The sequence below is a fragment of the Glycine soja genome, chromosome 11 (genome assembly GCF_004193775.1).
Source record: "Glycine soja cultivar W05 chromosome 11, ASM419377v2, whole genome shotgun sequence".
Taxonomy (NCBI): domain Eukaryota; kingdom Viridiplantae; phylum Streptophyta; class Magnoliopsida; order Fabales; family Fabaceae; genus Glycine; species Glycine soja.
The window spans coordinates 18,624,298-18,649,818 of NC_041012.1; the positions used below are offsets into that span (position 1 = coordinate 18,624,298).

At 31.7% G+C, this 25,521-nt stretch overlaps 2 protein-coding genes and 1 pseudogene across 2 annotated transcripts; 2 read left to right on the plus strand and 1 right to left on the minus strand.

Annotated features, from left to right (window-relative positions):
* Positions 1-5,033: 5,033 nt before the first annotated feature.
* On the minus strand, positions 5,034-6,151 carry LOC114376168 (annotated as a pseudogene).
* Positions 6,152-17,290: 11,139 nt separating this feature from the next.
* LOC114373004 (protein MAIN-LIKE 2-like) lies at positions 17,291-18,311 on the plus strand. Its single transcript, XM_028330566.1, has 2 exons — positions 17,291-17,548; positions 17,679-18,311. The coding sequence occupies exons 1-2, from the start codon at positions 17,291-17,293 to the stop codon at positions 18,309-18,311; spliced, it is 891 nt and encodes a 296-aa protein (XP_028186367.1).
* A 183-nt stretch (positions 18,312-18,494) lies between these two features.
* LOC114373005 lies at positions 18,495-18,974 on the plus strand. The gene has a single exon (XM_028330567.1). It carries the CDS (start codon positions 18,495-18,497, stop codon positions 18,972-18,974), a length of 480 nt encoding a protein of 159 aa, XP_028186368.1.
* Positions 18,975-25,521: the final 6,547 nt, after the last annotated feature.

Here is a 25,521-nt window from a genome sequence, read left to right on the forward strand (position 1 = left end):
GACTTATCTTCCTTCACCGGAATTGGCGTCATCCAAACCTTTGTAGCCTGTATCAAGCGATCCGCTCCTACTCAGTTTCACATCAGTTTAACTTATCAACAATTAATAATTTAAAAGTAGTGATATATTTCTTATAATTAAAAACAAAAAACTACTACAATTTGTTTACTATAAAAAGGAATAGGGTAGTATTATATTTATCATTTTATATATTATAATATTTAATGGAGAAAAAGGGGTCAATAGGTCAAACTCTATGTAACACCTAAAATTATTTTTCTGAAATTTTGCTTCAAAATTATTTAAATAATAAATAATGTTGAATATGCGTCATTAACTTTTAATTTCTATTTCTAAGTTGATAAAATATCTCATCAATTTTTTTTATTTTTTTTTATAAATAAGAAAAAATAAAATAAAATAAAATAGGTGTGTTGCTTGGAAAGCATTAAGTTTTCATGTCACAATTAAATCTATAAATAAATGAACACAAATTTATAATACGAAATCATTGTACATAAATAAAGCAAATAAATAGGTCACAATAGAAGAAATTTGGATATAGCCCAAAGTGTAAAAGTAGTGAAACGAACGATATACACCTGTTACATAAAAAAATCCTACTCCTCAGGTGAAAGGCTCTAAGTCTCATAGAAGCTCGTGATACTCTTTGTCCTCCTCGAGCATAATATCAATGTGATTTCTTCGATCCTCAGTGACCTACCCGAGACGTACTAACTCAAATCTCCAACTCAAGACATTACCTCTCACATTAAACCTTATTGGGATCACTATGAGTTCTTGAGCATCGTGAGGCACTTCCATGCCCACATAAAAATGTCTTCAAACCACTTCAGTTGCTGGCGAGACTTAAATCCCCAAGGAATGTAGCAGTATCGAGAGTGATCGATGGTGATGGACGTAACATCTGGTCTATCTACCGGCACCATGTGCACTAAAGTATGACATGTATAAAGTGACATACGTGTATACTGACAAACCACACTCTTTCTGTCTGCCTACTACGACAAGCTCGCAAAGGGTGTGACTCCCTCGACATCTCCTAAACCTGAAAGTTGTTGGTTATAGGGGTGAGTCCTCCGCTCCTCAAACACCACGAACAACAAACAAACAACAATCTAAACCAGAGTATACAATCTACGTAATCATTGTGTGTGGTTGTATAATAAGCAAACAACACTCTCGCATCCTAAGTGCATAACTATTCCACTTGTTTTACAATAGGGTCCAACCACTACCACCAAGCCTCCCAAGTCATGATGGTCTTATACTTTTATGTGGATGATAGTCAGGAGTGGTCACCACATACAGATACAATGTACATCAATCCCCAGCTCCCAACTCAAAAAACATAGTCTGAAAGCCAGCCAGGAGTAGCAAAGTAAGGCATGTGAGCTCCTTATGCCAAATGAGTGAACCAAATGCCAGATAGTCACCACTCACTAATTCCTCTAGGTCATGTGAACCTCTCTGCCCACTACACTCCAATGTATCTATGTCCATCATCCACTTTATTAATGCAACCTCACCATTCATAGATGGCATAGAACCTTCAGTTCCTTACTCTTCCTTTGGTCCTCTCGCTCTTGCTTCCGCGTCATGCGCGTAGCCCTCAAGCCACGTATGACAAACATATTCAAACATTCACACAACAAGAAATAGAAACGAGGATCAAGTATACATACTATCCTCAGGAAACCAATCTCAATCTCTCAAGTAACACAAAGAACATGTAATATGTTGATTCATGGACAACATAACGGCTAAAAATACAACTAGCCAACTTCTGTAACAAACAATTTTTCGAGGGTCAAACACCCCCGAACTCAACCCAAAGCACGTACAAAAATGATAATCAATATATATTTGAAAATATAAATTTCACACATCACAAATAGAATTTTCCAGAGTTCACACTCAAACGGTCTTATTCATATTTAGTGGCTATCCTAGGGTTCCAAAGAAGAACAAAATTCACACGCCACAAATAAATAGCATCGGAGTTCACACTATCATGGTCTTATTCATATTCAAAACAACCACTATTTTCTGTAAAAGGTCTAGCATGCTTAATTATGTTATTCAGAAATGCAAAATACAAAGCGTTCAATTCTAGCAATTTTATTCGTCTAAATCTTTTGTCCGGTAATTTTTCCAGATATTAATTTTAACACTCCTTAACACTTCCCTAAGGTTCTTCCATGTTATAAATTCATTTCTGAGCTTAAAATCACTGGATTAAATAATCTAATACTAGAACTTCCCCTCCTATCCATGTTCACCAAATTTTGTTCCTAAACTTTATTCGGATATTCTAGGTGCTCTGAAAATTGGATTTTCCTAAACCTTAGGTGTTACCCTACATTTTCATACCTAACAAACTCATTTTTAAGGCTAAAAACTCAAGAAAAACAGTCCATGCAGCAGCATGAACCAGTTCAATTTCATGCTAAAATTATGGCTTCCTAAACCTAAAAATCTCTTTAACCTGTGTTAGTCATAACTTTCTCTAGGAAATTCCATTTTAGACGCACCTTAAGTTTAACCCTAGGTTTTAATACCCAAAGAACTAATTTTTGGCATCAAAATATAAAGAAACACAATTTAGCATACAGATCCAGAATAGGATAGCAATACAAAATTTTCAAGACAACAACATATTCAAAGAAGTTTAACAACAATTATAGGGTTCAAGAGTTGCAGAGATCCCCTTTACATTGATGATGCTCCACAAAATTTAGAAAGAAGAATGAGAGAGTTTAGATTCAAGTTTCCAACCTTCAAGAGTGTAAAAATATGATTTTGAAACTAGAAGTGAGAATAAAGCAAGAAAATGAAGTGAAAATCAAGCTTAGAATAGAAAATGGAGGTCATTTATCTAATCTTGGTGGAAGAAGGATTCAAGAACACTTGAAAAAGCTTGGAAGAAGAACGAAAATGGTGTCTCCTTCCCTCGTGACCAGCTCATTAAAGAGAGGAAGAATGACCAAGCTTTGTGAGCTTTTGGAATTTAAATTAAACTTGTAGAAGAAGCTTAGAGCATGGTCCATTGGATTCTTGTGTAGGATTTAGTTAATGAACAAATTTGACACATTGAATGACCTTGATATCCAACACCAAATGTGGTGTGCTTCACTTTTAAAATTTTTACTCAAAAAGGTTAAAGTAGAGTTTTGCCAAAAATGAGTATTTTTGCTCTATACCCAAACTAATAAATTCTATCATAAACACCTTGGTTATGGAGGAGTTAGTAAACCCTTGCCAAAGCAGCTTTATCCCTAATAGAAATAATGGAGATAATGTCATCATTGCTCAAGAAGTAATCCACTCCATGAAAAATAAGAAACAAGGGAAAAAGTGGATGGCAATCAAAAATGATTTGGAGAAAGCCTATGATATATAGGCTAAATCAGGCCTTCATTGTTGATATACTCTTTGTGATATTGTCTCCCCTGACTCTTGTCAATTTGGTACATCATTGTATTTCTTCCTCGAGAATGTAAGTTCTTTGAAATGGTGAAGCTCTTGAACAATTTCAACCCTAGCTCTAGAAGGGTTCGTCAAGGTGATCCAATCTCTCCTTTACTTTTTGTGCTTTGCATTGAGAGATTATTTCATATGATCAATGTGGCACTTGATGAAAATCTTTGGAATCCTATAACTTTGAGTAGAGGTGGTCCCAAGCTCGCCTATTTAGCCTTTGTGGATGATATCTTGCGGCAGCTTCAAATGCTCAAGTGGAATTAATCAAGAAAATTTTGACTGTGTTCTATGCTACATTACTACATAAAAGGGTTTTAACATCATTTTTGAAGGAGTTTTAATATCAGTTCTAGAATCAATATTGAAACGACTGTTATTGAAAATAGACATTTTCAACATTATTTTTAAAACCGATGGAGAAAATCATTATCTACATCGATTATGGCTGAAACACATGTAAAAATATAATCAAAATTGTGTATTTTGAAGCATTTTCTACATCGATTCTAAAAAATCAATGTTGAAAGTCATATACAACATCGGTTTTTGGCAAAACCAATATCGATTTTGACCAAAACCGATGTTGAATGTGCCTTTATAACATACATTTTGACCAAAATCAATGTAGAGACACTTTCTACATTGATTTTAGACCAATCCATGTTATTTTTTGTAAAAAAAAATAATAGTAACAATAATTACTATTATTATCACTGTTATTATATTGTTAAGCTTTTATTTAAATTTAAATTAACATATTATTATTATTAATATTAAATTTATAGTTAGTTATTTAATCCCTAAACATAATAAATAACCTCATCATAAATGACACTCGGTGGAACTGCATGAAATGGAACAATTGGCAACCAGCCATACGTGACAACTTTTTCCATTTCTCTCCAAGTACTCTTCCCGCATTCGTAAATGAAACTCCATGATTAGTCTTCTTTAGATTCTGCCAAAAAAAAAAGGAAAAAAACATAAAATATTAAGCAGAACTCAACTTACAAAAACCCTACTTGACTTTAGGTAGATTTTTTATTTTTTACAATCAATAGTTGTTGAAAATTGTGCTAAAGGTCATATTTGGCTACATTGAGTTTGGAGAATGTGTCAAGTGTCCAGACACATTGGAATAGTACCTATTTAAACTCACCTGCATTAATGTGTCCAGTGTCCAGACACATTGAGTTTGGAGAATGTGTCCAGTGTCCAGACATATTTGGCTACAGATTTTGCTGGATGATCTCATTATTATCTATTACCTAGCTTTGTGAAGACATTTTTCTTTACCGTACCCAAAATGAGAAACTTTGTTTTTCTCCCCCAAAATATCTAGTACAGCTAATTAAGTATACAAATCCACTTAAATTGCCATTGTAATTGTAGCCCCAAACTCTGAGGCTAGGCAGCTATGCAGAATTGAGGTGACAACTGATAAATACTCCCACCCACAACTTAGACACCCAAATCCAAAACCATATAGCCAATATGACAAAATAGAACACACCTCTCTTTCCAATATATTAAAGAACATGAAACCAGACATTGCCCTCTTGGGTGCATTTGGGTCCTTTTTCTTCTTCTGTTTTTTCTTCTGTCCATCTTCATCATCTTTGATTTCTTTTTAGAAGTAGATGTCTTAGAAGGCAATTCCTTCTTTGATTCCTTTTTGGCAGACTTCTAAAAATTGGTCACCATTAAGGTGTCAGAATCACCATAGATTTAAAGAGTAGAGAACTATCACAAAGATAACAAAGGCAAACAAAAATCACTTGCCTCTTTCTCATCATCACTGCCATCAGAATCGCCTGCCCCATAATCATCAGTAGGAGAACCTTCATCATCCTTGTCAGCAACAGAATCGAAATCTTGCAGACATTTACCATTGTTTAACAGCCGGAATATATATATATATACACACTTAAAATAGGAGAAAGGTCAACTGTATGCCTATGGAAATCTTACAGACATTATATACACACAAAAACACAGAAGCACAGAACAAATGCACACAAACACAATAGAAAGCAAAACAGAAACACAAGAAACTAAAATGGATACACTTTAAATAGGATAAAGGTCAACTGCATGCCTATGGATGTAAGTTCAATAATTGCAAAAACTGAAAAGGAAGCTCCGAGTTCCCTTATTTTTTCATGCCCAAACCCAACTTTTTTTAGATTGTTGATCAACATGAATAAATGTTGTCTGCTTGATTTATAAAACTAGAACACAAATTTACAAAATGCTATTATGAACTAAAAGATAAGGATGAAAAATATATAAAATATTTGTTTGATCACCTCCTTGTCACTTTCATCTCCGCAAGCTTCATTTTTATGTGCTTAAGATGTGGATCAACAGCATCATCATCGTCATTCTCAAGAACCTTCTTTATACCAACAGTAGGTTGGGCATCTCCTAAGTTTGTAATTTTCAAGCCCTTTGAACTGCATGAGCAAACCAAAAAAAAATTGTTTATATAACTATAAAAATTAGTTGTATGTAAAATTTGGCAATGGACCAACATTTACCTGATAAATTCATACAAATTGTGGTACTCATTTCTCTGAATATTACGAAAGAGATGTTCTTGTTCAGATTTTAGTCTGAAGAGAAGGTCAAAATAATGCATATTGGAACCACCACCAGCATGCCACTCAAATTCCACATAGTCAATCTAATAAGAAAGGAAAAAAAACAATTAAAATTTCCACGGTGTAAATATCATATACTATATCAACCAGTAATTGAGATATAGTTATCTGAAAGAACAATCAGATTTTACCTCTTCGTGAAGAATAAGAGTGGGAGGTTTAGGAAGAAAGAAGAAGTTCTTCTCAAGGGGATACAAAATTCCATCTTCAGCCTCCAAAGATGATTTCACTGCATAACCATCTTGACGACTTCTCAATTTTCCAGGCTTAGTCACTTTGGCACCAAACAAGCCACATAATATTGTGGTGAACATTCATGAATAAGCCCCTGTTTATTGAAGTGAAAATGAAATACATCAGATAATGCATCATGTGATATGCATGACCAACAGTTAACAAATTCATGCATCACTCAATCATCTAAAATGTGCAAGATGCTCTTTTTTATTTCCCAAACAGCCTTTGAATTGAAGAGCAATATCTCAGGGGTTATATAATGGCATGAATCAATTATTAACCGTTTAAGCAAAATGGAAGAGTTATAAGATTAGTTTGATGGTAAAAGAAAAAAGGAGGGAGGGAAAGGTGGCGGGTTCGATTCCCCACTAACAAAAAATTAACAATTAATGACTAACATTTACATATCAAGCACAAGCCAAAGCTTCCCACCAACAATAACTTCATTGCCATCTTGGTCAGAGTCAGCACTAGCATCAACAATTGCAACTATGTCCCAGTGCATTGTTGTTAGGTACTTCCTGACAAAATCAATCACATGTTGTTTATCTCTTACAATGATGAAACATGTAGGCCTAAGCAAACGGTGCATCTCAATCAATAGATCCTCTTGACTGCACCCTCTTGTTTTAATGTCAGAAAACACAGTCAATGCATGGAGTAAATCATAAGTCCGGGGGTATGTTGAATATGCTTCATACTTATTAAAAGATATATTCCTTCAGTAAATATCACTTTTGTCAATCACATCCATGCCCAAATTTTGATTATGAATAATACAAGGAAGAGCTACTAATAAATGGATTTGGTTCTTCTACAGTGAGGAAGTGTACTTTAGAGAATAAAATGTAGCTGCAACTTATAACTACTAGAAAATAAGGTTTCAACATCGGTTATTTAAGATTTTCAACATCGGTTATTAATTGATATTGAAAGTACCGATGTGGAAAGTAGTATCGTTAACATCGATTTTTCAAAACAGATGTTAACTAATAAATACAACATCGGTTATTTAAATAAGCGATGTTATATGATAAGAATTATGAAAAAAAAGTTATAAATCTATATATTAACATCGGTTTTTATAAAAACTGATGTTGTAAGTGACATTTAACATCGGTTTTTTAAATAACCGATGTTAAATGTGACATGTGACATCGGTTTTTAAAAAACTGATGTTGTAAGTAACATTTCATATCGGTTTTTTAAAAAGCTGTTGTTGTAAGTGATATTTAACATCGGTTATTTAAATAAGCGATGTTATATGATACGAATTATTAAAAAAAGTTATAAATTTATAAATCAGCATCGGTTTTTTTAAAAACCGATGTTGTAAGTGACATTTAACATCAGTTTTTTAAAAAACCGATGTTAAATGTGACATTGAACATTGGTTTTTAAAAAAACTGATGTGAAATGTTACTTACAACATCAATTTTTTTAAAAACCGATGTTAAATGTCACTTACAACATCAGTTTTTTAAAAAACCGATGTTAAAAAATGTTGAGGTAAGTGACATTTAACATCAGTTTTTAAAAAAACCGATGTTGTAAGTAGCATTTCACATAAGTTTTTTTAAAAACCGATGTCGTTTTAGAATATTTTTTTTAACATGATGTCTGTTTTTTCAATAAATCCCAAAAATAACCTGCAAATTTTAAAATCAGACCACACAACATATAATTTTCATTCCGTTTTGAAACAGTTTTTACCAGAAAATTCAATGAGAAATTTACTAATTACTATGAATTTAAAACATATTTAATGTTGAGACATGAATTGTAAATTAAGTAAGTAAATATAAACTACAATTACAAAATTGTCTAAACATCCTAAGTTTCATTTTTCACTTTCAAATTGTACTTTGCCCACTGGTTGTGAAGCGCCTTCAATCTTTCTGGTTCCAATGGTCTAGGATCAATGAAATACTGCATGATATAATAAAACATAAGTTAATAATATATTAGCAATCATAACAATATGAAATTTGGTGAATTAAAAATTACCATTTTCCAATTATTCTGGAAATTTCCTAAGATTATAGTTGACATCCAGTGCATGACGTAATACCCACACTCAGTGCTTCCTTTTTGTCTATTACACTAAATACATTATGAAATTTAGATATGCAACGTTCAGTACAAATTAGTCTACACAGTACTAAAATATAAGTAAAAACATATTGTTTAAATAACTTACTTTAACAACAATCCACCTAGCAGGAGGCTTGGATTTACTTTGTTGAGTATCGTCAAGTCCTTTCAAAGCACTATTGAATACAAACATAGATTCTTATTGTACATTTAAAATTTTGATTTACCTGACTAATGCTATTGCAAATGTATTGAAAAACAACAATGACCTATTAATTATGCCTTTGAGGTAGTTGTCTGGCTTATTATGCAACGAACAAAACCAAATGACAACATTTTCCTTAGGCAAAATGACGACCATTTGCCAATGTGCACTGCAGTGGAGACCAATATAGGTTATTATACTATTATACATTATTTAAATTCATTTGTTGAGTTTAAGTTACCCATTCAGGTAGGCTCCTAGGTACACATCCCGTTTTGAATTTTGCATCCAGTTCTTAATGTAATTTTCTGATTCAAATTGTGATTGGCCAGATCTCTGGATAGACTGTGGCTCGAGGAATCCATACACATCAATATTTCCGGCTCGCATACTTGTCTCATTCATATGCCTATTGTTGTTAACACAAAGTAAATTATGCATGAAGGTAAAACAATAAATTAGGTAATTAACAATAATCTAAATTGACTTACAGAATCCACAACTGTATAACAGATATGCTGAGACATTGACCATCGTGTGCAATTTCAGACCGATCTTCAAGCTTTATGTACAAGGGGAAGTTTTCATTAAACAGGCCAAACAAGGTAGCATCCCACATAACCTGCAATGGCTTCAGAAAAAGCTGTGGGATGGTCAATGTCATTAGATATAGGGGATCATCGACCTCATCATCCGGCCTATCTGCAGGTTTCGTGGGTCCCACAGCTCCTTGTTTATCCAACATAATGAATTGACATAATTTAATCACAGTAAACATTTTAATTGGAAAAATAAGCATTTAATGACACTAAAATACCTGTTCTGATAAACGCTTGACAAGATGTGTCGGCCAAGTAAGGAATGTTGTGAATGGTTGTGGATCCCTCATAAACTCTTCCTAGGGCAACCAGGCGAGAAGGATATTCTTCAATATACAACCCGCATTTGTATGAGTCACCGGTGTCTGGATCGTTCCCTGAGGGATCAACACAACTCTCCTTTGTGTTGACACGAGTAGCTGAAGGACCAACATTAGGTTCAGGAGGCAGCGCCGTCAAGTGACTTTTTCTGTGATTGAATCCTCCAGTTGGTCCTTGATTTGTTGCGTCAACTGTTGCATTTATTCGGGAGCAATGGAGGAGGTCCTTGAAGCTGATCCAAAGTATTGGTTGATGGTTATACCGGCTCCTACAGCACGCACACGACCAGGGTGTTCTGGTCGCCCAATGGCAGCAGTCAGTATATCATGACGTCCATGGGTAACAAAGGAACCCTGTGAGGCCTGCTCCTCAAGCGCATCCTGTGAAGAACACATTTATTTTATACTTGATCACACAATAAAAAAAAATAATTACAATTATGAATTGAAAGTGACTTACAATCTTGTCACAAATTTCCTATGCTGCTTCAGATGTCATGTCACCAATTTTCTTGGTCCGGGCTAGCTTCCACTTCACGTGTCGTTTGATGGGAGATGAAGGATCAATGACGGTGTCAGTGCTTCCGGATTGAGTAGCTTCCTCTAGTTTTTTCTTTCTCTTCTCATCCATCAACTTTTTTCTAAATATTCATAACCACCACGAGACATCACGTGAGGGGCGGTGTTTTGTTTTTGGACGGCTTGTGCTTTTTTTCGCACATTCTGTAAAAATGAAATATTAATGAAACTCATGATTACAATGTATTATAATAAGTTCATTTAAAGTTAAAAAAATGAAAATCACAAATTAGTTACCTCCCATGAAGGGTCTCTACGGCTCTGACTAAATTGGGCCCATTTCTCCTTGCTAATGTCGTACATTTTGCATACAGTATCATCAACACTATCCTTGTCAACTGCAAGTGCCCATTTCGACGTCAAATCAGACTTAAACTGTCTCCACCGCTCCCTCACAGTCTGAAGTATTTTCTTTTTTGTCCTTAAATCAGATGCTTCAGGGATATCAAATTCAGCCTAACAAAGAGTAAATTAGGTTTTATTAATACTAAATTCAAATATTTGGCTAACAAACAATATGGAACATGAAATAATACATGATACTTGAATATCCTCCCAGATCAAATCCTTCTGAGTAATAGGGACATGCTTCCAATTTTCGTATGTGACATCCACCTTATCACGAGCAACGATCCCTAAATATGTTCTAAATTTCTTGTTGTGGGGACCGTCTGCTTTGCCAGTAACAGGATCCACATGGACAAGGGGTCTCTCTGCCCCAACTGGTCTAGTCGCCAATGATCTTAGGCGTGAGGCCTTTCTAGTCCGCTTCAATGGTGGTGAAGATGAATACGATGCTACACCAGTAGAAGGAGGAGGAGGCGGAGGAGAGTTTGGTTGTGTAGCCATTTGGCTGTAAACAAAAAAAACATTAATTCAATATGTTATAAAAAATAAATGCGTATGAATGTAATTAAATGAATTGAAATTAAGTACAAAATAAAAAAAAATTACATTAGACGATGTTAATTAATTCTCCTTCATCGTGAATCGTGATCATTACAATTAGCATGAACGTCGCCAGTTTCTTCTCCGACGACATTAGGTGACAGTTGTGTGGACAAAGGACTAACATAAGTATCAATGTATGAATAATCATCTTCAACATTGACACCTATTGTTTTCCCATGTAAAACCACTGACCACCTTTGATCACAAGGGTCTTCGACATAAAATACTTGTTTTGCTTGTTCTGCCATAATGAAAGGATCATTCTGGTAAGCGAGTTTGTTAAGATCCACCAACGTAAATCCCACATCATCTGTCCGCACACCGATATTACTGTCAACCCACTTACATTTGAAAACACAGACAGTGTAGAGCTTTATGCATAGATGGTTTTAATGCCTCAGTTCAAAGTTTTATATCATTACCAATCAAGGATTTCTTTCAAAAAGCAGAGTATCTTCATTTGAAGAACCCATAACTTCATGTGATTCATGTCATATGGGAGTTAAAATTAATGGGCAATTTGTAGCAGACTATGATGCATGCATGTAGCCCATGGATTATGGATAGCAATGAGCAGCTAGTATTTTCCGAAACAGGGGAAAGAAAAATATGCATTTATTAGAAAATAATTTGGGAACCATTCAATTGACGGACAAATCGACGGACAGTAAGCACCATTGAATAGAAATAGAATTTAATGACTCGGTAGTCATTCCCACTAGTCTGTGTCACCTAAAACTTGGGAACCTATCTGAAATGATTTTTTACCTGAACTAACATAAGGGCCATGTCATGTTTGCACAAATAGTGGACAGGAATGTCGAGAGTGAGATTCACTCGTATGTAATAATTGGCAATCCCGTAAGTTTGAAAAGATTGTGAAACAAAGACACAAAGACCACAAGGAAATTATGTGTGATTAATACAAAATGGAATCTTAAAGGAAAGGAAAAGGATAAAGAAGGAAAAAAGAAGTGAAAGTAAAACTCTCAACATTGACGGCTTTGATGCTAATTGCTAAGAACCAATGATATTTCAGATGCTCTAGGTTTTATATACAACAATACATGAGATATAAGATGAATCGATTGGTCAACAAAGAAAGAAAAGAAAATCGATTTTAATCAAATTAACATTCTAATAATTAACATATATCAATAAATAAATGATATACAGCCATACGTAACTCAGACCTCTATTTTGGAATTTTTTTTATTATAAAATATGTCATGCAGTAAAAACAGTATACTATTTATTCATACGAAAACAGATAAAATCAAACTTAACAGAAGAAAGAAGGCATAACCATTGAAGAGGATGGAGAAATTAAAAAAAAATTCCAATAGAATTATAACATGTTTGATTGGTACAAATTCTTGTGATAAATCTGCACATGTGGCATCAACGGGGATTAAATCTAGGGAAATAGATTAGTTTTTCAACAGCATTTTCCCTATATGACTAAAACACAAAAGGCATGGATCCCCGGAAAGGGACATGAAGCCATTCACCCACTAGACAAACCCATGAATAAGATCAACAAAAAAGAATAACACATTATCAACATTTCAGCATTGATTAAGATAAAAAAACACAGCATTTCAGCAATTCATCAAGTGACCAACAAAAAAGAATAACACATTTTCTTTTGAAAAGCAAGAAAATGGAAAAGCAATAAAATGAACTATGATAGGTTTAGGTTTAGGGCTTACCTTGAGAAAACGCAGAAATTGGTGCCAACAATTGCAAGAATGATCAACACTTCACTCGTCGAAAGGGGGTTTAGGGTTTATATGACGTTAAAGACAAATGCTCGTCCAGTACGCTTCTCATTTGGTAAAAATGCATATAATATTATTTATTCATTTGCTAAAATGTAAATGGAAATGCTACCTTACGTACCTCTGACGCTTCACAATATAAATCTAATGCACTTTTAGTTTTGATAGGAAATATAATATTATTTTAACCAACCAACTTAAAAAAGTGGGCCCTAGACAAAATGTATCACGTTTTGCAAATAAAGATACATGAAGCTTAAAAAATGCATTTGGCATAATTTAATTTTTATAAAGATACACTCTTCTTATTTTTATAAATCCATAATTTAATTTTTATTTTTTAATTAAGATATTTTATTTTTTAAAAATTTGTAATTTTAATCATTGATCATTTCATTTAATTAAGATAGTTCGTCTTTTACTTCGAAAAAATAAAAATTAAAATTAAAATTTTTTATTAAAATAAAAAATGAAATATCTCAATTAAAGAATAAAAGAGTTAAAATTATGAATTTTTAAAAATAAAAGATAAAATATTTTAATTAAATAATAAAAAAAACTAAAATCATGAATTTTAAAAAATAGATGAACGAAAAATATGTTTTAATCAAATAAATAATGTATGCATACATTCTATGACTTTTTTTACTGTAAGTTATAGTATCGTAAATTTCTGTAATAATTATATTAAAAATTATATCAAAATATTTTTCAATTAATTGATATTATAAAAAAATTGTAACAATTTTTGTTTGCTACTAAGTATATAAATCAATTGATAAGATTGTTTTAATTTAACTAGTGATTTTAAATTTAAGTTTTATTACAATATTAAATATTATTAAGGATGACTTTTTTATAATAAAAGCTCGGTGATAATCATTTCATAAATGATAATCATACTAAATTTGAGTGTGTCGTGGTTACGACCTAATATGCTATGCCTGTTCTCAAACTTAGTTCGTGAATTAAAATTTAAAGTTTTATTAAGTAAATCCAAAAAAATATATTTAATTGAGTATTAAAATAACTTTTGACAAAAAAAAAATTCATCACTATTTAAATATAATTCTTTTTCTTTGTTTCATCTTTCCTAAATAATTTTTTTATTAAACTTATTAACAAAAAATTCACATAATTAAAAAATGAGGTTAAAATAATAAAAAAATGACAAATATAATAAAAATAAATTACATGTGAATTATAATTAACTCTATATTTAAAGACTTAAAACATAATTTTCGTGTCTCACGAAAATATTTTTATTTTTGTTTTGAAAAATTTGTTTAAAAATAATAAAAATATCATTTTTTTTCAAATATAATAATTAAATAATAATTAAATAGGGCGATGTTAAAATCACACTAAATTCAATTTTAACATCTATTATTTGAAAACCGATGTAGTAAGTGTTTAACAACATCGGTTTTCAAATAACCGATGTTAATAGGGCGATGTTAAAACTCATTTTTTTAGTAGTGAATGGTTGATTAATTAACCAACAATTAAAATTTGTGATAAAGTTAAGGGTAAAATGTGTTTTAGTTCTCTCAAATTTGGTCAAACTTGAATTTATTTGGTATATTTTGAAAATAATAGTTTTGGTTCTCATATTTTCAAAATGGAGTGGATTTTGTCACTGACCTTATTCTACATTGAGTTAGCTAGGAACAAAATTTCACTATTTTAGATAATACAATTACCAAAACTATCATTTTTTAAATACTTAAATATGTTTTTAATCCCTAATAAATATTCGATTTTATATTTGTTCTCAAATAAATTTTTGTTTTGTGATGAGTCTCTAATAAAATTATAATTTTATTTTTGATCCTTGACACTTATTTTTAGTCCCTAATAAATTAGCAAATTTTATATTTGCTCCATGATAAATATTTCTCATTTGTTATTTATACAGACTAAAACAAAATTTATTCATTTATTATGAAGCAAACACAAAATTTTCTAATTTACCAAAGGTTGAAATAAAATATCAAGGATAAAAATAAAATACTATTTTATTAGGGACTCAACGCAAAGCAAAAAATTATTAGGAAACAAATATAAAAATCGAGTATTTATTAGAGATCAAAAACACATTTAAATCTTTAAAAAATATAGGAGCTAAAATAAAATTTAACCAAATCTTAAGGAACTTAAAAGACATTTTACCCTAAAATTAAATACATATGTGACAAACTGTAAAATTAATTATAACTTCAACCACTGATTTTTCAATCAATAAATATCCGTGCACTTTAGCGAACCAAATCCCTAATAAAAAAAATAACAAATTGAAGCAAGGATGCACAACAAGTTCAAGCAATGAAGTAACAAATCTCAATGGCTTATTTAGTCAAATCACCAAGTTTCCTCACAAATCACAATCAGCTAAGTCATGGATCTTGAAATCAGATATCATCAAATGAGACTACAAAGGTGAAGTGAGTCAAATGCATAGAAAGATATCAAAGATGCAATAAATTTATGCTTCAGGACAAGAAGTTTTAACACCAGTCATGGATAGACCCTCTCAGGCCTCTGTCATATAAAAGCTTAAGGGAGTTACTTCGTGCACCCAACATTTTTGTTGAAACACCCAGCATCGAGGGCGAAAAGTCGAAAATGCCCTTAACCCTATTTATATAAATTCCAAAATTTAGACGTCCGTACATTTGCTTCATACGTTCCTACGGCGCGCTTCTTTTCCTCTTCTTCTACTTCTTCAACTTCTTCTTGTTCCTCGTCTTCTTGTTGTTCTTCATCTTCTTCGCTACGTCCGTTCGTGTGTGGTGGTTGTGGTTCGTCTTCTTCGTGATCTTCTGCTTTGTCTTCCGTTCGTGGTGGTTGTTGTTCGTTGGTGGTGGTTGTTGTTCCGTCTTTCAGGTAAGTTGTGCGTTCCCTTTGAAGCTATTAATTGTTTTTGTTGGTTTGTTGGTATTGCGATGTTGTTGCATGATTGAATTGTTGTTTGTAACTATTTTTGGAAGGTTGTTGCTGTTGGTTTTGAATTTTCTGTGAAGCTTTTCCGAAAATTTGTGTTTTTGTTGCAGAGGAAAACCCATAAGGATCACTGATCCGTATGGGTCATACAGATTACTAATCTGTATGAATACGGATCAATGATCCGTATGAATTTTTTTAAGTTAATTAGATTTTTTTTATGTATAACTTTTTTTAAGTACCTTACGGAATTTTTTTTAAAATAATTATTTTCTAAAATTTTGTGTGCCATACGGATCACTTATCCGTATTGTTTTTTATACAATTTTTTTTTAAATTTTTTTTTTTGAAGTTTTGTGCCATACGGATCAGTGATCTATATGGTTCATACGAATTGTGAATCCATATGAATCATACGAATCACTAATCCGTATGGATTTTTTCTTAAATTTTTTTATAAATGTTTGTTTTCTGAAGTTTTGTGCCATACAGATCACTAATCCGTATGGATTTTTTTATTTTTTTTAAAAAAATGTTTAAAATGCTTAAATTGATTATTCAAGCTTTTTGTGCCATACGGATTAGTGATCCGTGTGATTCATACGGATTCATAATTCTTATGAACCATACGGATCAGTGATCCGTATGATTTTTTTTTTAATTTTTGTTTTGGACCATACGGGTCACTGATACATATTTTTTTAAAAAAAAATTGGTATCCGTATGGTTTTTTTTAAAAAAAATTAATGAACCATACGGATCAGTGATCCATATGGGTTTTTTTTTTTTTAAAAAAAATGATTTCTAAAATGTAATAATTTTTTATATGATTGATAGTGTAATTATTTTTTATTGTATCATAATAAATTCTGAAATTTAATCGTTATTGAAAATTGATTATGTATTTAGTCATTCGGTTTTGAAATTTAATCGTTATTGAAAATTTATTATGTATTTAGTCATTTAGTTCTGAAATTTAATCGTTACTGAAAATTTATTATGTATTCACTCATTTGGTTCTGAAATTTAATCGTTATTGAAAATTTATTATGTATTCACTCATTTTGTTAGTGTTGTTGATTATTTTTCTGCAGTCTAAGTTATCTATATTATTTGCATAGTTTTTTATTTAATTATGTTTGGTAATATAACATTAAATTTGATTAGATTAGTAAGATTAGATTAGATATCCCATATGAAGAGTTTGATTAGATTACTAAAATTAAATTAGACTTCTCATATTAAGAGTGAGATTAGATTGGATTGCTCAAATTAAGAGTAAGCTTAATCTAGTAAGATTGGATTATTTTTTTTTAAATTAAGACTAATATTAGATTATCAAACAAAAAAATAGGTTAATTATTATGTTTATGGGCCATTGAATATAAAAAATAGGATAATTATTATGCAAATAATGGTTAGCACTAGAGGTCTTGGTCGGGCTTTAGGGCACGCAATAGGAAAAGTGTTAGGGAGGAGAGACGAGAGTGACGATGATGTCCCCCAGTGGCGAAGACCTATTGCATCAGCCTGTAGACAGAGACAACAACAAGTTGTTCTCGTGGACCCTCCTATGGCCGAGGAGGAATTGGTCGATGACCAACTAGAAGCACATGTTGAAGAAGGTGTTGCTGATGTTGTGGGTTTTCTAGGTGGATCCCATGACACATCAGTTCTCAGTGATTTTGAAATCACATTGCTTTGAGAGTGTGGAATGGAGAGGTACGTAATTTTTAAAAAACATAAAGAACGTAGTTGACTAGTTAATTATTTGTTTACATCATTCGTAATATTGTTTACAGGAATGTCCAGAGTTGAAGTTATCTTCCCATGGAAGGAAGATGACTAAGTTTGGGAGGCCTGCCCCAGAGATTGAAGGCCTTGTGGTGGCCAGTGGACTGAGTCCTTTGATCGCTTATTCCCTAGATACATGCGATCATGGACTAATGTCTGCTTTTGTGGAATACTGGCATAAGGTAACAAGCAGTTTCCATTTGTCCGTTAGAAAGGTGACTATCACCTTGGATGACATTGCGTCTTTGTTACATTTGCCTACTGTAGAGGTGTTCCACGGCTTCGAGCAACTTCATGTCGACAATGTTGTCGAGATGTTGGTGGAGTTACTCGAGGTTAGTGCTATAGATGCTAGAGCTGAGACCATTCAGTGTCATGGATCTTATGTGCAACTATCGTGGTTGCGTGACTTGTATGAGCTGAAGATTGAGGCATGTGAGTGGATTGTAGCAGGGCGAGCGTATTTGTTGCATCTCTTTGGATGCACACTCTTTGCTAACAAGAGTGTCACACACATGCATGTGGTATTCTTGGATGCATTGTGTGACCTGAAACAGAGTGTGGGTTACGCTTGGGGCGCTGCTGCACTTGTGTACATGTATGATAATTTAAATGATGTGTTGAAGAGCACGACGAGGTAGCTTGCATGATATATTACTCTGTTACATGTTAGTTAAGATGTGACAAAAAGTTTTTAAGTTGAAGTTCATTAATATATGTTGTCGTGTATTTTAATAAATATGTTTGAAAAATATATGTAGTGTTGGATTTACGAGCATTTTTCGTCCATTGCTTCTACTGTTCCTGTCGAGGATTACGACAAGATGAGACTGCATGCATGTCGTTGGACCTCTGGCAAGGCACTGCCTGTGGCCACGTATTGGAGGCGTCTAGATAGACTGACCCTTGACGCGGTGTGTTGGATTCCATACGGTGACCACCGTTCATTTAGAGAATTTGAGGTCATCTCATTGTTTTTCGACCATCTCAGATGGGCCCCCTTGACAGTCATTCACCGACCGGAGAGGGTTGTACGAAAATTCGGCTACATCCAGACTATTTTGCCACACCCTGTTGTGTCTTTGTTGTCCATTGCAGAAATTGATGATAGATGGATGCAGTTTGGTGAGTATATTGCACTTGTAGGGCAATTATGTGCAGTGTCGGGCCACTGTTCTCCAGATTACCTAGATTGGTTTTACATGATCTCGCACCCATTCATGAGTCCGGCACAACCAGGGGATCCTCCTAGAGCACCGCCGGTTCAGCAACATATAGAATTTGTTGACCCACATATGTATTAGCAACTAATGGCTGCAGCAGCACCTAATGGCTGCAGCGGCACCTAATGAGGCAGACACTGAGCAGCATGATCTTCGACATGCAGTGGTAATATTTTTTTTTTGTTTTTTGCTTTGTTTATTATTTGATTGCTAACAATTGTTATGTCTGTTTTATTTCAATTGCTAGGATGACTTTGTAGCAATTGCTGATAGGTTGGAAAAGCTACTGAACCTGAGGATTTTGACCGAAGGAACAGAAGCCTATACTATTGTTGAAGATTGTGTGGCCATCGCAAGACGCTTCACTGGTCAGCCAACTGTAGCCCACAAATCGAGGCGAAGGCGACGTATGGACGGCCATTGAAGTTTTACTTTGCCTTTGTAGATTTTCGGTTTATAATTTTTGGGAATTTATTTATTTTGGATCTTTTATTTATTTTGTATAGTTAATTATGAACAATGACACTTGTTTATTTAAATTTAATCATTATGTGATATAAACTGTTGCGATTCGTTTATCCTTAATTATTACTTAATTGTTGCGTTAATAAATAAATTAAATGAAACAATTAATAAATATGATGCATCGTTGTTAGAATTGACAACACATTGTGAAATGCATGTGTAGTCAGATAAAGCGTGACACGACATTGTCAGACTTGACAACACATTCTGATGCAACATAAAGTTTGACACCACATTGGTGTAGATGACAACACTCCACAGAAATCATGTGCACGCGTCTATATTTTTGTAAAAAAATTGAAGCAATGTGACTGAAAACTATCTATATATATGATACAAGGCAACACTTTAATAAATCACACATTTTCTTGCAACCCAATTTGTAGAACAAAGTATGACATTTTTGGGAGAAACAAGCAGTCAAACGATTGTGAACTCCACATTAGGTTTTATTTTTCCAAATGGATTGATCATTCACAACGATAGGGGTGATTATTTTCAAACTTCCTCTCTAGTACCCATTCGAGTACCCAACGCTTGTGATTTTGAAACGCTAAAAACCAGAATATACAATATCCTTCACCTAAGCAAGAAACAATATGTGGATGAAATTTACTACCGGTAGTTTTTCACAGATACAGGTAATCAATTTCGCTTTCAATGTATGCAACTAAAAAATGATGATGATGTTAACACAATGTTAAGGTGTAATCATCAATTTTCGTGTCTTGGTCTGATATAGTTATTATGCACCATCGGTAGAACACAGATGATATATAAAACTTACTTAAAGCCACACTACTAAAAAAAGGGTTTTTTACGACGGTTAATAAGTGTATTTAACGACGGTTTTCATTCGTCGTTGTTTAAAACGTCATTAAAACAAAATTGATTTTTACGATGGTTATTATAATAACCGTCTTTGAATGTACGAATCTTTCAAAGACGATTATTAGCTAATAATCGTCTTTGTATGCTGTGTCAGCATTTACATTTAAAGACAGTTATTTCGTAATAACCGTCTTTGAATGTGAAAACCAGAAAACTTTCAAAGACGGTTATTATGAAATAATCGTCTTTAATTGTAAAAAAGAAGAAACTTTTAAAGACGGTTATTTCATAATAATCGTCTTTAAATGTCAAAAGTATAGACTTTCAAAGACGGTTATTTCATAGTAACCGTCTTTGAATGCCAAAGTGAAAACCTTTCAAATACCATTATTTCGTAATAACCATCTTAGAAAGGACATCAAAAGTGACAAATTATCAAACATTAAAATTGATATCCAACTTAGTACGTACTAAAATTATCAGACATTAAAATACAATTATGGATTTGATGACAAGTCATAATTTAAAAATTTCATGCATAAAATAATACAAGAAAAAACATACATATTTAAGATGTTACTTCGGTAAATGCTACCAGCCTACAAGTTTTTTTTTGTTTCCCCTACGAATTTCTCATGCCAATTGGTATTTCAGTCACTATGACAAGAAGGTTCCTTAATATTAATAATCAATAAAGAGTATACACTATTAATTTTAATAAAAGAACAACATAACATTGATTGGTAAAAAAGTATAGAAAGAACATACATATCAATACCAATTAAAACAAGAGTTTAATAGATATAAACAGTTAGTGTAAAAAAAATTACACTGTTAATAGATATGAACAGTCTTCAGCAACTCTGTGAGGGACAGAGAACCCCCCGTGAGTGTTGTTATATGAGGCTGTAAGAGTTTTGCAAAACATGTGAGGGGTTGACTTTGTAGGTGTTGTTTCATTTTCCTCTTCATCTGTTCCCAATTCAATTCCTCAAGCTCTTTTCCCTCTAAATACTACAAACAATGCTCAAAGTAATAAGAAATTGTCATCCTTCTAAAAGATGCACCAAAATTAACCAAAGATGCACCAAAATTAAAGTACAAGAATAATCTTGAAAGTTTTGGGATAGTTGAATATAGGGGTACTATCCCACTAACCCGGTCAAAAATGAACATATATGGAATGAATTATTTAATTGACTCAAATTCGTTATCATATATGTAGAAAAATATGTTCTAACAAATCATTTGGCTGATACAAATTTTTTTCTCTCCAAGAAAAATATAGAAATTATTTAAAGAACCATTGTGTATTACCCACTTTTAATTTTGATGCCAATCAAATTTAATTGAGACTTATGAGTTAAATTGTTATCATATATGTAGCTTATCTCACCTGGTTGGAGTTATGTACCATATTCGATAGTCAAAATCAAACATATAACAGGTTTTAACTTAGATTTCTCTATAAAAAATAAAAAAACTTAGATCAAAGAAAATGTATGCCCTATATAAATGCACACTCAGTCTACAATTTGGTTGTCTCAAAAGTGAAATCTCATTTCTTTCCTAATATTTTTTATTTACAGTTTTACACTTTTGAGAAAATATGTTCTGCAGCTTTCAAAAAAGAAAAAAAAAGTTTCCGCGTACGGTTGAGTTGTTGAGTTCAATTTTTTAATATTTATTAATTATTCAATAACTTTTTCTTATGTTTCTCAATGCTTTAAAAACAAATACTATTTGTTAGAAAAATAAAATAAAAGATATTATAAAAATGTTTGAAAAATTCAAAGTTCTCTACGTACATGAAACAATATGAAGTATCACTCATGAGACACATGAAACAACTAATTATATTATTCTCACACCTTAATCTTATACAACGTATAGTTTTTGACTGGATAGTTAATTTAAGCTTGATAATTAGTGAACTATGATCAGTTAACCATATTCATCCTTTAATTAATCCTATATTCTTGTTTGAATTAGCTCATCAAGTAAATATATGATAATTAATAATTAGCTTAGTCCCTAACCAAGAATAAAATAAATTAATTAATATTTCTGTTGTCAAATTGAAAGCTACATATATGTTCGTTAGCATGTTATTTAATTGAGTCAAATAAGAATTATTTAATTGAGTCAAATTCGTTAACATGTTTGCTTTTGGCAGGTAATGATGCTCTCCAAAAATGATAAGCTACATATATGATATGGCTACATAAGTCTCAATTAAATTTAATTGACATCTGTTAGTTCAACCAATCACTTCTTTTTCCAATGTCATTATTTAATGGCATAATAGGAGCAACTACCCAACTTACGTGTCAATGACATTATTAAAGCAGAACTAGAATAGTGTGGTTATTCAGTAACCAGGACTATAACCCAAGGTTAACTCCCATAAGTAAAGCAAACTTCAGTTGGCAATTTTTGACTCAAAGTTAACTCCCTATAAAATGTCACTATTTCATGATTTGTTTTATTTATATTGTAACTAAGAACTCTTATCTTAGATTGATTGAAATATTATTTTTCAACAATTATTTAAATATTATTACCTTACCTAACTAAAATGTTTTTTATTTCTCCCATTTATTGTATTTTAAAAACCATATTTTACCATATACTTTAATAAATTATATATCTATAATTGACAACAATAATTAATAATTAAAAATATTATACTTTACAATAAATAATTAAAAAATTAATTATAAATAACTCCTACTATAAATTTAAAAAATATTTATATATTTAAAATATTCATGAATAATATTTACTTGTGTATGACATGAATCAATTAGAGTTGTTAACTAGTGATATAAAATTATTATCATTAGTTGTGAAAAATAATTAACTCATTTGAATCTATCTAATATATCTATCTATGTAAAGGAAGTTTAAATTTGTATGAATGGTTAGATTAAAATTTTTAAATTAATTTAAAGTTACTTTTAAAATGAAAACACTGTGTTCTTGCGTCTTGGGATTTGACAAATCACTCTTTCTATATTGTAACAAATTATTATACTCTAATTTAATATATATTTTTTCAAATATACTCTAATTTGATACATCATTGCTACTGGGGTCAGTATAAGAATTAAGTTATTTAATAAGGATAAATTCCATAAATTATCAAAGTAAAGTTTTAATTTTAATTAAAAAATAGTATAAAAAATTATCTAATAACTATATCTAATTTTTGTTCATTAATTACTATAAAAAACTCAAGTATAATATTTTTAAAATGTAATTTTATATATCTAGAAATGTATTTATCTGCACGTGACTAATTACATTGCTTGATTCATAGTATCACACGATGGAAATTACATCAAGATTCGATGAATTATTATGAATGATTGCAGAGACTTAAAACTTATTTGCAAATAAGTAGTATTCTTAGTGCTATTCTTCAATCAAATTTAACTTTAAAGATCTAGCTATTATAATTATTAAGGATGCTATAGTGACGCAGAATGCCACTAGAGTGAAGTGCAACACCATGGCAGTGCATATAGCGGCAAGGGGAAGTTACAACTACTATGCAGCTATAGGTCGCTATTGGCAAGTCTGGATAGTACTTAAAAGAATCACAAGCAATCACATAAAAAATTAAAAATATCATTAAAAATCATTGATTTTATGATTGACAGCTCATCTGGGGTGCTAAAAATGGAAACATAATCAACTACCAGGAGGAACAGAGAACCTTTCATCAACCATCATAATATTGATGTAAAAAGGGAGCATACCTCCCAAAGCCACACTGATTGGGTCATTATGCCCACCACCAAAAGTTTCCAAGCACTTGCAAATGCAATATCTCCATCATAGGCCTCCCTAAGTCCTTCACTGGAAAGTACAAAAGTGAAAGCAAATAAAGCACAAATACTCTAAAAAATAAAAAAGAGAGCATAAAAAAGGACTAACAAGAATTCTAATTAAAAAATTTAAAAAATATATCCTGATCAATAATAAAAGGAGAAATTCAATTAAAACTAGATAAAACATTGAAATAATTTTGTAATTAAGTATTTTTAACTAATGTTGGCTCTAATCAGATTTAATTTTTTTGTCTTTAAATAAATAATAAATCATCAGCTATATATGCAAATCAATTGATATACAAATACGAATACTCCACATCTTAATCAATAGTCCTAATTTCAAGTCATTTTATTTTATCTTTCCAGTTACAACTTGAAATGTAAAATAAATAAATAAAAAGACAAGTATTATTTTTTATTTTATTTTTTCTTGACTTTTGTTATTAGTAGAAATTCAAGACAAGTATAAAAAGATTAATTTTTAAAGTATTAGAATTAAATTAAAAGTTTAAATAAATAAATAAATAAAAACCTGACACGCAATTGTAGGTGCAATAATTATTTTGGTTGTAAAAATTCGAGCATTCTTATAGAAAGAACAAAGATACCTGATTTATAAATTTATTATTTTTATTTTTTATCTATAAATTTAAAAAATAAAAATCAAAATATTTATTATAATAATTTACATAGATTAATCAATTGAGTTAGATGTATCGGTCTTAAATTACTAATATGCAAGCTTTAACAGTGAATTGCTTTGCATTGGATAAAATCCCTTAAAAAATTTAACTGATGAAGTACTGAACCTTGGGTCTATTTGACTAATTTTAATCCCTCCACCCCTGCCCCACTCAAAAAATTATTTTCCCTTTGATTTTACCGGGTCAACTTTAAAGGAAACCGTGGGAATTTATATTTCAGTGAGCTTTGGTTACAAACAATTTAAAAATATGAAAATAGATGTGTTAGACTATCAGCTATGACAGACTCGTGTAATTTCTAGAGCATATATATATATATATATATATATATATATATATATATATATATATATATATATATATATATATAATGCACAAAACATATCTACAGGCGGGTTTTCTTTCTTTATTTTTCATACAATTTGCAGTAATTTGAAGTGAGTTTGCATTCAAACTCAGTAAGGCTTAAGGACTTTTCATTGCTCAGTAAAATTACATACATAAACATTAAAATGGAAATTACAAAATGGCAAGTGCATGGGAAGAACAATTACTAAATTGGCAATTAACCAGCGCTAAATTAAATGTGCATTTGAAAGGGGAAATTAAAGGCCATAGCCACTGATCAGGCCAGCCTAAGATCCACTAGACTAACCGCTTTTATTAGGCGCTCAATTGGCTGCTTAGTAACAATTGACTCGATTCCAATTTAAAATCACCGCAAAAGCA

What these genes read in the sequence shown, in the direction of transcription:
- LOC114373004 (XM_028330566.1), top strand. Translation starts at nt 17,291, where the DNA reads ATGGTTAGCACTAGAGGTCTTGGTCGGGCTTTAGGGCACGCAATAGGA. An exon ending in GTGGATCCCATGACACATCA is followed by an intron (nt 17,549 to 17,678) that starts GTTCTCAGTGAT and finishes TATTGTTTACAG; the next exon opens with GAATGTCCAGAGTTGAAGTT.
- LOC114373005 (XM_028330567.1), top strand. Translation starts at nt 18,495, where the DNA reads ATGAGACTGCATGCATGTCGTTGGACCTCTGGCAAGGCACTGCCTGTG.